Here is a 14,754-nt window from a genome sequence, read left to right as displayed (position 1 = left end):
ACTAAGCTTTTTCTTGGGGTGGTTGTTTTAAGTAGGATTGATATACCTGGCATCATAATGGGTTTGGGGGATACTATGTTCAGGTTCTGTTTGCTAGCCCAAGACACACACCCTACACCATTTGAACCCATTTATTATTATATCTGAATATCTGTAATACTAAATCTCAACAGGATATTAGCCTGATAAATTTTGTATGTTAGTCAACATAAGAACTACTGAACTGAGAAGCTAAAAAATGTACCCAGGATCTGAGATTCAACTAATTTCTTTAAAACTTCATTCTTTATTTATTACCTTAGTTAAATCACATTACTCATCATGATCTGAGAAAAGGCACAAACAAGGCGTTACAAACTCACATGCCTAATGAGAACAGGGTGATAACGTACATTAAAGAAATGGATGGGTGTAAGAGACATGTAGCTAGCTATCTTGGTCTTTCTTCGGTGTTCCATTTTGGATAAAGACATGGATTAGAAATACATTTTTCTATTGTAAGAATCAGAATAGCACAAAGATGAGGCTCAGGGTCATGGGGGCAACAGGAAGTGGCGAGGTCTGTGACAGGCTGTCACAGAGGGCACCCATATGAGAAGGTGCTATAGTTTTGTTTTCAAAATTAGCTGGAAATCTGGATTTCTACATTAAAATCTTGGATTTAAGAGTTGGAATTTTTTCCCCCTGAAAACAAAGTTTAAAAACATCACACAGAAAGCTTCTGGGCTACAAATGGTCTATGGGCTGACAGTGTGTGACTCCTGGCTTATTCCATTTGTTCTTGTTCAGTGTGAAATCCGGGCACCCTCTGCACTTTCCACTGGATCTCCACTAAAATCTAATCAGTCTTGATGAGTCTTCTGGCCCAGTGATTGCTCCAGGGAATGGCAAAGCTTCCCTTAGCTCTGCCTAGACCCGTGGTCTGAAAACCACGGCTCGCGAGCCACATGCGGCTCTTTGGCCCCATCAGTGTGGCCACGAAGTTTCAATCGCACTGTACGTGCGCGCCCACACGTGGTATTTTGTGGAAGAGCCACACTCAAGGGGCCGAAGTTTGCCGACCACTGGCCTAGACACATGCATGTAGAGTCAGCGGTGCTGATTTTAGGAGGTGATTGTGAGACTTTGGAGAATCCAGGGTATGTAATCGCTCTCCCTTTGCAGATGTTTCTATTGATATGCCAGACCTACTTGATATCAACCATCTCCGAGCCAGGGGGTTACAGCCAGGAGAGGAGGAACTTCCGGACATCAGCCCCCCCATCGTCATTCCTGATGACTCAAAAGGTATCATCTTCAGGAGGACATTCTCTCCCCCTCCCGCTACCCTAGTCTGCTGGAATAGTCACTTCTCTCCCACCACTCTGCTGTCCCTTGGCTGTCTGCCTCTGATGTAACCCACCAGAGACAGAAGCGAGGCCTGGGTGTAACCGTCAATTTAAAATTGACATGGGAAGAGGCACAGACCCATCACAAGTAGTTGAAAGGAACCTGTGGCAACAGAGGGCAGCCAATCTCCAGAAAGTTTTTAGATTATGTTGCCTATGGCTTTGCCTTCTCTCCACTTCCCCAAATGGACGTGTAGGGGAGAAAGAGGGTGTTTTCAGTAGGCTCCTAGTCTAGGGGAGCGGTGTCATTCTCGGAATACCTTTGGACAACCGGAAGGGGAAATTCAACTGTGTGTGTTGGTTTTAAACATCTGGCCCACATCTCACCTTCCCAGCTTCATCACTGCTTCATAGCCAGAGAGTGGTTTGAGTTTCTCTTTCACTCTGTGAATGATAAATCATTCATTGTTCATGATGCTTCACTTTTGAAGGGAAAAGGACATGCAAAATAGTTGCCTCACCTTCGTGGTTCCGAGGACAGTGCTGAAAAATCTTGGTTCCACGATTAGCTCATTTATTCTGATGAAACCAGTTTCGTTCTGGCTTTGTTTGCTCACCTGTTTATTGATCACCTTCTTAAAGAGTTAATTAAGTGGAATAACTCATAGTGAGAGAGCACTCTAGGCCGCTCTACCAAAGGCCTTTCATCACATGAGCAGTGAATGTTATTAGTGACCGAATTTGAGTGCACAAGGAGGGTAAGGTGAACCCAAGAGGAGCAAGACAGGATTCCAGATAGGCATCTTGTCCCATAGTTCTCCAATGCGAATCAAATGTGAAAGCACAGAGTGTACAGAGACCTGTACATGGGACATTCTGGGTTATGGGTACAGGTGGTTCTTGAAAGGAATTCAAGAAAGAAGAGATCAGTATGAATATCACAGAAGGACAAGATGGCTTATGAGCACGACTCCAGCTTTCTCTGAGGCTCTTAATAGAATCATCGGCTTGTAATTACATAGAGTTTTTAGAAATACAGGGAGAGAACTGATTTAGTTCATTACGATGATAATCAGAGCATCATGTTTTATCTGCTCTAAATGCCTGAAACCTGGTATTTCCCCTCCTTACTGTAATGACTTTATGTTGGTCAGGTGGGTTCGGTCTTTCTCTAAAACACCTTGCCATGGTTTGGTCTCATTTCATTCCCTCTTCCTTAATTTCCAGATCGCCTGATGAACCAACTGATAGACCGTATGTATCTTTTGAAAAATTTCCCAGTGCCCTACAATGGTTATTGTCCTGATACATTTATCTGTGGGGGTTGAGTAGAAGGGCATTGTTCTGTGCGTGTGTATATGTAGCTTGTCCTCAGTGGAAATGATTCTTTGTCTGCAAGTCGAGGTAGCAAATGTAAACCAGTGACAATGGTGGTTAAGTGTCCCTGTAGCTCACAAGAGTGACGATTAGCATGAGAGCGAACCAGCCCTGGGTTGGAAAGTTGGGTTCTGCCATTCATGACTGTCTGGCCTAGAATCATTTACTTAACTTCTCTGAGCCTGTTTCCTCATGAATGAATGGGGGCTAATGATGCCATTTCTTTCTTCTCTGGCCACATGAGGAGGCCTCTTCTTGCAATGATAGCGCAGTAGCCAGTCACTTTTTTGCTCCTGATGCTGGACACATAACGAAGACACACATCTGGCAGGATATGGTAGTATTAATACTCTCAAGGCTGTTAGTGTCATTGGATTGTGTGTTAATTTTATAGCCTTTTATTTCCTTTAATTCTATGGGAGCTGATATTCTTGGTTTTCTAAAAAAAAATTAAAAATACACTATTTATACTAAATATTTAGATAATAATTAGGAGAAAGAAGGAGTGTTTAGCACTAAATACACTGAATATTTTTGTCTACAAAGCTTTTCTGGAGACGAACTATTGTTAACATTTGTGCTCTCCATTTCCCAGAGTTGAGTACTTCCTTTGATTGCTGATATACCTAAGGGCCTGCTATAGCCCTTTTGACCTGTAGGAACAGCCCTTTTGACCTGTAGATAATGCTTTTCTCTTCCAATTTCAGTCCTAGGAGAGGCTGCTGTAGAGGTCTTGAGCATGATCTGAGGGCTGACATGGTTCTGGGAATACACTAAATCTCCCCATACGAAATTAGAGAGTTGGTTTTCAGTGCTTGGATTGACCAGGTGATTATCATGATTCCTATTGAGGGCAAAGCTTTAGGTCAGCGGTTCTCAACCTGTGGGTCGCGACCCCTTTGGCGGTCGAACGGCTCTTTCACAGGGGTCGCCTAAGACCATCCTGCATATCAGATATTTACATTACGATTCATAACAGTAGCAACATTACAGTTATGAAGTAGCAACGAAAATAACTTTATGGTTGGGTCATAACATGAGGAACTATATTTAAAGGGCAAGAAGGTTGAGAACCACTGCTTTAGGTCAACTCAACTCAAATAGCTTAATATTTGGATGGCTTCAAACGAAACAAACAAACCAGTTAAACCACCATTTGTACACCTAACAGATAGCACTTTCTTTGGATAGCAGGTGGATAAAGGGGTGAAGAGACGCTAAGACAGGAAGGTAGTTTACCTTTTTACACCAGAATGTCCTGCTGTGCTCTGTAGCCTCAGACATCGACGAGTCATCGGTGATGCAGCTGGCCGAGATGGGCTTCCCTCTAGAAGCGTGTCGGAAGGCTGTGTACTTTACTGGAAATATGGGAGCCGAGGTGGCCTTTAACTGGATCATTGTTCACATGGAGGAGCCAGGTAGGTGGTCGGAAATGGAATGGCTTTCGAGTCTGATGCAGAACTCAGTGATGCTAACTAAGGCTTGGTCCTTCTAAACCCTCCAGATCTGTCCCCCAAATGACTTTTTAGCTCACAGTCTGCTGCAGTGTGTGTGCGTGCGTGTGTGTGTGTGTGTGTGTTTCCTTTGCCTGTGGAATAAAGTCACAGTGTTTGTCTTTCCTCTTATTTTTAAGTAATAGCTTGCTTGAGATATAATTCAGACCACTGGAAAGATATGGGATATACTTCTACCGAGGAGAGGATGAAGACTTGAAATAGACAAATGGGCGTGAAGACAAGGAGCCTATTTAGCTTTTACTTTTATCTACTTTATTAAGATAATTCACTTATTTAAAGTGTACACTTCAGTGGTTTTTAGTAAACTTACAACTATCACCATTACCTAACTTTAGAATATTTTTGTCCCCTGGAAAGAAATCCTGTACACTTTAGCAGTCACTTTCTATTCCCCTGCTCTTCCTAGCCCTTGGCAACCACTAGTCAATTTTCTAGATTTGCCTATTTTGGACATTTCATACAAATGGAAGCATACAATATGAGATTTTTTTTGTGTATAGATTCCCTCACTTAGCATAATGCTTTTAAGATTCATTTATGTTGTAGCATATATCAGTATTTCATTTCTTCTTATGAATGAATAATATTTTACTGTATGGACACACCACATTTTATTTATCCTTTTACTAGCGGCCCAATGCACGAAATTTGTGCAAGAGTAGGCCTTCCTTCCCCCAGCTGCCGTCACCAGCTTCCCTCTGACACCCGGGACCCAGGCTTCCCTCACAGCCCCAGCTTCGTCTGGAAGGTTGTCCAGAAGGACATCCAGTCTAATTAGCATATTACACTTTTATCATTATAGATCAGTTGATGGCCACTTGGGTTGTTTTCACTTTTTGGCTACTGTGAATAATGTGGATATAACTATTTTGTGTGGGCATGTTTTCATTTCTCGAGTGGAGTTGCTGTGTCATATGGTGACTCTATGTTTAACTTTTTGAGGAACTGCAAAATTGTTTTCAACAGTGGCTGCACCATTTTATATCCCACCAGCAATGTATGAAGGTTTCAATTTCTCCATATCCTCACCAACCTTGTTATTACTGTTTTTATTGTAGCCATTCCAGTGGATGTGAAGTGGTGTCTCATTATAGTTTTGATTTGCATTTTCCTAACGACTAATGATGTAGAGCATCTTTTCATATTATTGGTCATTTATATATCTTTGGAGAAATGTCTATTAATATCCTTTGCCCATTTTTAATGAGGTTATTTGTCTTTTTATTGTTGAGTTCTGAGAGTCCTTTTTGTATTCTGAATACAAGTGCCTTAGATATATGATTTGGAAATATTTTCTCCCATTCTGTGGGTTGTCTTCTCACTCTCTTGATGGTATATTTGTAAACAAAAGTTTTTAAGTTTGATGAGGTGTAATTTACCTATTTTTTTTTTATTTTGTCACTTGTGCTTTTGGTGTTGTTTCTAAGAAACCATTGCCTGCCCCAGGGTCACAGATTTACTCATATGTTTTCTTCTACGAGTTTTGTAGTTTTAGCTCTTACATTTAGGTCAGTGATCCATTTTGAGTTAATTTTTGTATATGGTGTGAGGTAGAGTTCTGCCTTCATTCTTTTGCATGTGAATATGAAATTCTCTGAGCAGCATTTGTTGAGAAAATTGTCTTAACCCCATTCAATGGTCTTGGTAGCCTTGTTGGGAATCATTTGACCATGGATTTGTGGGCTTATTTCTGGACTCTCGATTCTGTTCAGTTGATCTATATGTTTATCTTTATGCCAGTACTGACTGTCTTGATTATTGTAACTTTACATGTATTCTTCCTTCTTGGCTTTGAAGTATTGTTTATTTTAAGATAAAAAAAAAGAAAAAGTTCTGAGCATGATTATTTCCCCCAGATTTTGCCGAACCGTTGACCATGCCTGGTTATGGAGGAGCAGCCTCTGCTGGAGCCTCTGTTTTTGGTGCTACTGGGCTGGATAACCAGCCTCCGGAGGAGACTGTATCTATCATCACCTCCATGGGATTCCATCGAAATCAGGCTATTCAGGCGCTACGAGCAACGGTAAGTGCGAGAGACTGTGCGGTGGATTCTCTTCTCTGATTGGAGTGGTTTGTATTTCGTCAGTAGCAATTGAGACTTTCCAATATTCTGTGATCTTTTGGGGTCATGTTTGCCTTACTCTATACACCACTGTGGCCTACGGAGATTTATTTGCATATATAGTATATATAAAGCTCAAGTAAATGAATGAGGGAATCATACAGAGAGTTTAACACTAGGGAGATAAGAAAAAAATAGGGAGATAATATAATTGGGGCAAGATGATCAAACTGAAAGAAACTCCATATCATCTTAATGCTTATTAACAGAGGGCCAGACATTTGACCTGCAGCTTCCTTGTTGTCCTAGAGCGAAGAGGGATGCATGAAATTCTGTGTTCAGTCAGGCAGTTCTTCAGGAAAAATCATGCTTTTTTGATACTAAGACCTTGGAGAAATGTCCCCGGAAGTCCTCATAGTGAAGACTGCATGGGTCCTTGGAATTCTCTGCTCCTGTTTCCCTCTGCAGAGAGAGAAGGTTCTCCCGGTATTCATGAACCTTCTGATATTGTCGGGAGAGAAGGCACCACAAAGCTAGAGGGTAGATAGAAGTTTCCCTTTCACAGGGCACATCTTTGTTTAATATTGAGGGGAAAGTACTTTTTTTGTTTTTAACCCATCCTTCCTTGCCACACTATGTTCCATTTATGAGTGATTGTCTGCTACCGATTCCTTCTCAGTGTCTGGACTGGTTGGCTGCTGGTCACCACGATTCTCAACTAGCATTTGTTTCACTCTGGGCACCTGCTTATGTCTTATTTTTTTTTTTAAATCTTTATTGTTCAGATTATTACATTTGTAAACTCTTTACCCCTCCAGTGATATCACAAACAGGGGGAGATGGACATGTTTTTCTGGTTGGTTTGAACTGTATGGAGGTCAGTTTAAAACAATTTAACTTAACTAACCAGTGTTGTCATCATTAATCAAGGTATTAATTTTGTCTCTACTGCAGTTCAACCATTGTGCCAACATTTGGGGAGAGGAGGCGTTAATATAGTACTCGCATTGGTAGCCTTCTACCTGGCATGGTTATCTGCAGGAAATATAGTTGGCAGAGAATGTAGTGCAGTTATTGTGGCCTTCGGAAGGGCTGCACCCAAACACACGCCATACTTCTTGGCATTCTGTACCCCGTCATTATCAGCATCAGCCTGCAGAAATAAAGATTGATATGGGCCTTGGAATGCTGACCTGCTGCTCAGAATTTTTTACAGTGAGTCTAGTTACTGATCTCGGTTGGGAGACTTGCAGAATACCAAGCACATTTCATATGTGGAGTCAGAGCTTCTTATTCAGAAGACACTTAGGACTAATGGATTCAGGCCTCCTGTCGTAGCTGCTTGACATCCTGGTTCACATGGTCAGGATATAATGAGGCCTGAGGGCTGCATACATTGTAAACATGTTTTGTTTTATTAGAACAGTAACCTGGAAAGAGCCCTGGATTGGATCTTTAGCCACCCCGAGTTTGAGGAGGACAGTGACTTTGTGATCGAGATGGAGAATAACGCCAATGCAAACATTATTTCCGAGGCCAAGCCGGAAGGACCTCGAGTTAAGGATGGATCTGGAAGTAAGTTCTTTGCCTGAGGGATTGTCTGAGAAATTGTGACTATGCATTCGGCTCACCCCCTTACACCCTCAACCCAGTCATTGCCCCTGAAGGGCTGTCAGGATGGCAGGAAGAGGTGCCATAAGCCAATGTTCTACCTTTGAAGAGCAAACACTTATGTGTGTCACTGTGTGCCAGGCACTGTTCTAAGCTCTTTGCATGTATACAGTCAGTTAGTCCTCAACACACTCATTTTATAGGGGGGGAAACAGAGGCACAGAAAGGTTAGGTACCTTGCCTGAGGTCACGCAGCTCTTAAGAGGTAGAGCCAAGATTCAAACCCAGAATCCATGTTCTTTCTCACTGTGATACCCTGCCTCTCAGACTGTCATTGCCTACAGGATAATGTTCAGGCTCTTTATCCTGGCATCCATCTCCTCCTCCAGTCAGATGTCAGCCTACCTTCTCTCAGTGTCATTTCTTCTGCCCCTCGCTCCCCCCACAGTTCAGATGCCTAGAACTGTAGTCACAGCACCAGTCCACCCAGCTGCCATTCACCCTCTTCTCGCTACTTCCAGGCCTTTGCTCAGGCTAATCCTTCCCTGTGAAATGCCTTTTCTCCTATCACTGCACACCAAAATCCTTACTGTGATCCAAAACTTGGTCGCAGATTCTGTTTCTCTTGTTGGCTTTCCCGGGTCCTTGTCAGTCAGTCCATCCTTACCCTATGTGCTCGTAATAATTATACCAATATGAACAACACTTCCTTTTGTGCCACCCTTAATCCTCACAACAATCCTCCAAGGTAGATTTTACAGACGAAGGAACTGAGTAAAGAAGGTTAATTGCCAAGGTCACATAGCTGAGTGATGGGTAGAACCAGAATTCCAACCGAGGCAGGCAGTCTGCCTCTGGAGCCTGTGCCCAGAGCCACTGTAACATGGTGTTTGTTCCTTTGTTATTAGAGATATCAAATTCATCTCGCAATAAAATTATTTATGTCAGTATCTGTGTCTCCCATTTGACTGGAAGCTGTGGAGAACAGAGGCCATTTTACTTTGATAAAGCTCATGGTGGTTAGCACATAGAAAGTACCAAATAAAAATAATTGGATTTAGTTAAATCACACTAGTAGTGTTCATTCCTATCGCCATAGAGCTGTAGCTCTACTTAGTAATGGTTTTACCAGACATAATGTGTATGTATTGATCTAGCTCTAGAGAGAGAGGATGGGAGGGAAACCTTCTTTTATATAAAATGGAAATTTCTTTATTTAAAATTTTTAATCCTGTCTAGGTAAGAAAAGGATGAAATAAAGTTCTACCAACTTCTATATTCAAAGGATCTTGTATTGCTTTTTAGAAACCAGTGGTTTGCCTAAAATATTAAAATCTATAATAGAGAAGTCGTCAATAATTCACAGGCAGGATTTATTACTTGTTACATGTCCATCGGTTCACTGCTTCCTTGACTTTCTGTAATGGACTTGGGTGAGTCCTTCTCACAGAAGGAATAAACCACAAGATGGAGCCATCGTAAAGCTGCCAAGATATCTGGCTGCAGAGGGAGGGCGAGTCTGATCATTAGGGTTTTCTGTCTCCTGATGGAGCCTGGAGGGACCCCAACCATTCTCTCCAAGGCAGACCCTACTGATCTGAAGAGCGCCATCCTCCCCTTGGGCTTACTGCGCTCAGAGTGATCTGCACAGATTCCTGGCACGACTGGTTTTGAGTTGCATCTTTGAATAGGATGTCACGATGTGATTTAAAGGTACTATGGGCCAAACTCTGTGGCCTTGGTCCTCATCACCCCCAAATTTAGGGCACTTGTGGGTGGGGGTGGGGAAAGAGACAGAGATGTGCTATGAGAAGTCACATACAGGATGTGCAGAATCTCAGGGCAGTGGTAGTGAAAATTTTAATTATGAAAAACCGACAAACATAAACCACCCTAACGCAGCAAATGCATTTTGCCTCTGAACAGATGTTTCTATTTACTTATTTTTAAATTAAATTTATTCTGGTGACATTGGCTAATAGGATCATATAGGTTTCAAATGCACATTTCTATGATACATGATCTGTATATTGCATTGTGTCGTATCATCCACTCAAAGTCACATCAGCTTCCATCACCATATATTTGGCCCTTTTTACCCTTTACCACCATCCAACCCCCTTCCCAGATGTTTTTACAGAAGCCTTTCTAGCACTGTGCCTGGCCCCTCGGATCAGAAAATGAATGATTGAATGAAGAATTAAATGAATGGCAGCAGGTAGTGGTCACAGGGATAGTTTGGTTTTCTTTTTTGCTCTCTCCATAGATGCTCAATGGAGAAAGCAAAAAGACTTAGCTCCCTATTTTGTGTTACATTGCACACATCACAGGAAAGGAAAAATATGTTTATTGTGCTTTGTTGCATTAGCACTTGAACACATGTCAGTCACTTCTCCTTTAAAAAAATTATCATTTATATTGCTTATTTTTTCTTATAATTAAAAGCATATGTGATAATTTTAGAAACCTGAAAAAAATACAGATATCTGAAAAGAGGAAAAAGAAATGACTCAACAATCCCACTACCCAGTCATAACCACTGTTAATGTTTGTATATATTTTTATACCTTTCTATGCAAATACATAAAGCTGAGTATAAATATATATATATTTTTAAGAGGATGCATTTAAAAAATATTTTTATTGATTTCAGTGAGAGAGAGAGAGAGAGAGAGAGAGAGAGAGGGAGAGAGAGAAACATCAATGATGAGAATCATTGCTTGGCTGCTTCCTGCATGCCCCTACTGGGGATCGAGCCCACAACCTGGGCATCTGCCCTTGACCAGAATCAAACCTGGGACCCTTCAGTCCACAGGCTGATGCTCTATCCACTGAGCCAAACAAGCCAGGGCTAAACATGTATATTTATAAAAAATACAAAGTCTATTCTATACATGTTATTTTATTTTCTGCTTTTCCCCTAATTGTGGGTGTCCATATACATAAGTCTAAATCATTGAATAGCTATATATATAAAAGCCTAAATGATGTTACAACCAGACGACCGGATGACCAGCCGGTAGCTATGACAAGCACTGACCACCAGGGGGCAGAGGCTTAATGCAGGAGCTGTCCCTGGTGGTCAGTGCACTCTCACAGCCAACCTCCTGTGGCTGGCCAACCACCCGTGGTCCCACCTCCTAGCCCGCCAGCCTGATCAGCCCTATTGGGACTGGGCGAGATGGCCTCGATCGGCCCGGATCGCCAGCCAGGCCAAGGGACCCCACCCATGCACAAATTCATGCACCGGGCCTCCAGTATATTAATAACATTTCACTATATAGATGTACCATAATTTATATCCCTAATTTTAGACCAACTAGTTATTATTTAAATAAAAGATGATTACAGAAAGTTTCAAATAACAAGGTTATTTGTACATTCAGAAGATGATGGCAGTGGTTTTTTAAAATTTCTTAAGGGATGAATTCTGTTCACAGAAGTACAACAAATGCCTTTTTCAATCCCTATCCAGGTAATAAACATTTGCTCACATTTAAATTTCTTCCTTTCCTTCTCTTGATTATTTCCTTAGGGTAAGTTTCTGGAAGTGAAGTTTGTGAGTAACATCTCAGGTTTTTGAGGTTTTATTATGGATTATTATCTTAGCCCAACAAACACCCTGGTGGCTCTCCTGTTCCCCATTGGGCTGAGCACTTTTCATAATTTCTTATATCTTTATTGCCTAGTTGCTTTTCTTCTTGTGTTAATCGTGTCTTCATTTCCTTTGGCCCATTTCCCCATTTTTATTGGGGTTTTCAGCCGTTTTTTATTGATTCTTATGAGAGTTTCCTGTATTAATCTGTTAGTTTGGGAATACTGGCACCTTTACAGTATTTGAGTTTTTCTGGCCAGAAACATGTTATCCTTTTCCTTTGAGTCACGTTTCCCTTCTCCGGCCCCTGCAACGCGATGTGGTTTTCTTTATAAATATCCCATCACAATTCCATTTTCTGTTACTTACGAATAAAATATTTACCCCTTTTTTTTTCTAAATTGTTATTGCTGAACTTTGGAAAGTTCCCGATCTTATACTTGGCCATTCTGCAGGATTTGATTAGAATTAATTAACTTGATGGGTTAACTTGGGGAGTTGTATATTCTGTGTAGGTAGGTTGTTTACATTCCCAAGACATGGCTTTTTAATTTTTTGGGGGGAGAAGGGGAGTGTTGGTTGGCGAATTGGCTAAGACAATTTAAAGGTAAGGGTAATTGGTATTTAGGAGCAAAATGGAGAGCCAAAACAGACAGACAGACAGTCAAAGAAACCAAATAAAACCAACAACCTCAGTTTTCAGGCTCTGTTGTAAGTGGCAGGAGTGCTGAGCAATACTTGTTTAAGCAGAAAGGGAAGTATCGTATCATAAAAGCTGGTAAGTCCCAGGGAGACTTGACTCCGGGACTGAAACCCTTTTATCTGAAACCCTTTTATCTGAATGTGCCTCTTGGCTCTGCTTCCTCTGGGTTGGTTCCAGTCTGGGATGGGCTCTCCCTGGTGACCTCAGGATGGCTGCCATTGCCTCCTACAGCTGTATCTCCCCAAGCCACTCAGCAAAGGCCTTGAGACCCATGCACGGGTCCACCTCTACCTGGTCACGGGCCCCATACTTGGAGCCTGAGGGTGGAGACATTTTCCTTCCTAGCTTGTGAGTCCTTCAAGCTCTGGTTCAAGTGTGGTCCTGGGCCAGCAGAATCAGCATCACCTCTGATTTGTTAGAAATGCGAATTCTTGGGCCCCACCCAGACCTACTGGGTTAGAACCTCTGGGAGCCGCTCAGCCATCTGTTTCAGCAGGCCCGCCAAGTGGTTCTAATTCCGTTTAAACCAAAGAAACACACCTTAAAAGCAAGATTAGGTTACTATTGTCTTAGGAAGGAGTAAAGTGGCTACTGGGACATCAGGTTAACGCTGAAAATAATAAGTTTGGTGTTTGAGTTGGAAAAAAGTGACTATACAAATTCTTCCTTGAGGGAATATGTCAATTAAAAATCTCTATGCCATCTTTTTGCATGAAGAAGTCATGCCATTACATGAAATTCTTTTATTTAAATGTTACCTAATTTACTTAAAAGGGTCAGTGCTGTTAATGCTTGGTGAAACAGCTGGCCTTTACTGAACGCCTACTCTAGGCATTTCCTCACTCCTTGCAGCAGGGTATTCAGATGGTGGCTCCCACTAGCTAAGTGCCTCCTAGTGCTGGAACCAGCTTGGAATTCAGGTCTGTTTGATTTTGAAGCCTGTGCACTTTCTCCTTTACCCGCTATCGAGTCATCTTATTTTATTATTTATTTATTTATTTTTTTTAAAAAAATATTTTTATTGATTTCAAAGAAGAAGGGAGAGGAAGAGATAGAAACATCAATGATGAGAGAGAATCATTGATCGGCTGCCTCCTGCATGCCCCACACTGAGGATTTGAGCCTGAAACCTGGGCACGTGCCCTGACCAGAATTGAACTGTGACCTCCTGGTTCATGGGTTGACGTTCAACCACTGAGCCATGCTGGCCGGGCTTGAGTCATCTTATTTTAGATTTTCCATATTGGAATGGAGGCAGGAGTTTATTTATTATTATTATTATTATTTTTTGTTAATCCTCACGAGAGGATATTTTTTCCATTGTTTTTTAGGGAGAGAGGAAGAGAGAGGTAAAGATAGAGAGAAACATCAATGTGAGAGAAATACATCGATTGGTTGCCTCGTGCAGGAGCCTCTACCACAGTGGTTCTCAACCTTCTGGCCCTTTAAATACAGTTCCTCATGTTGTGACCCAACCATAAAATTATTTTCGTTGCTACTTCATAGCTGTAATGTTGCTACTGTTATGAATCGTAATGTAAATATCTGATATGCAGGATGGTCTTAGGCGACCCCTGTGAAAGGGTCGTTCAACCGCCAAAGGGGTCGCTGCCCTACGAGGTACTTGCTCTTGATTGGAATCGAACCTGGGACCCTTTGGTCCGCAGGCCGACGCTCTATCCACTGAACCAAACTGGCTAGGGTGGCAGGAGTTTATTTTTGAAAAGGCTCTATTTGTCATCATTTTAGGGCTGGCACCTACCTTTCTGTTGTATTTTTTAAAATTTCAAAAAAGTGGAAAATCAGTCTCTCAGTCTGACCTATCTGGGCTTCTGCTAGTTGCAAAATCATTTCTGTTTCTGTGTTGCACTTGATGAGCGTTTAATTTTTTATAAAAAGAACTGACTGCCAATGTAATTACAATGTGATTAGGCTGTGATTACTCTAACCTGCCCTGGCTCCTTCAACCTCATCACCAGCGGTTCAGACTTCTCCTGCCGCAGCTGAGATTTTCCAGCAAGGGGAGCCGAGAGGCAGCTGCCTTAACCTGTTATTGATTTACCCAAATCCCCCTTCTTCTCTTTTTGGGAACTCAGACGTTTTCTAAATCAAGCTGTTGGGGGAAGAAGTGATTTGCAGACATAGAGTGTTTATGAGTCAAATGCTAGTCAGCTGGAGACGATGTTTCCCCTTGGTTGTACGGAGGGAGTTAGGAGTGGGTAATGCCACAAATGATCCAAGTTAGGAAGATTCGGCTGGAAAACTCAGTTTGGGTTTCTCACCAGAAGGCTGCAGAGTCCCTGGGGTCTTGGTGGTTATTTGGAGGAATCTTTTGGTGTTTCTGTATTCTGAGGCCCCTCTGTAGACCAATTGATGTGTTTCACCCTAACGAGATACTGCTGCTCTTCAAATCAATGGTCTAGTCCAGTGGTTCTCAACTTGTGGGTCGCGACCCCTTTGGCGGTCGAACGACCCTTTCACAGGGGTCGTCTAAGACCATCCTGCATATCAGATATTTACATTACAATTCATAACAGTAGCAACATTACAGTTATGAAGTA

The 14,754-nt window shown here is 41.9% G+C and overlaps 1 protein-coding gene across 2 annotated transcripts in view; it reads left to right on the top strand.

Moving 5' to 3' along the window:
* Nucleotides 1-14,754, top strand: part of USP13 (ubiquitin specific peptidase 13) — a 109,355-nt gene that overhangs the window by 82,108 nt on the left and 12,493 nt on the right. For both annotated transcript variants that reach the window (XR_002828243.1, XM_006084891.3), the window contains exons 15-19: nucleotides 1,165-1,287; nucleotides 2,556-2,582; nucleotides 3,980-4,123; nucleotides 6,079-6,245; nucleotides 7,706-7,859. Coding sequence is in view for 1 of the 2 variants with exons in the window: in XM_006084891.3 (XP_006084953.1) it covers nucleotides 1,165-1,287; nucleotides 2,556-2,582; nucleotides 3,980-4,123; nucleotides 6,079-6,245; nucleotides 7,706-7,859 (615 nt within the window). In the remaining variant the exon portion in view is untranslated. The remainder of the gene's footprint in view (nucleotides 1-1,164; nucleotides 1,288-2,555; nucleotides 2,583-3,979; nucleotides 4,124-6,078; nucleotides 6,246-7,705; nucleotides 7,860-14,754) is intronic.

Source organism: Myotis lucifugus, unplaced genomic scaffold (genome assembly GCF_000147115.1).
Source record: "Myotis lucifugus unplaced genomic scaffold, Myoluc2.0 scaffold_14, whole genome shotgun sequence".
Classification (NCBI taxonomy): Eukaryota; Metazoa; Chordata; class Mammalia; order Chiroptera; family Vespertilionidae; genus Myotis; species Myotis lucifugus.
This window is presented reverse-complemented; position numbering and strand designations above follow the sequence as displayed.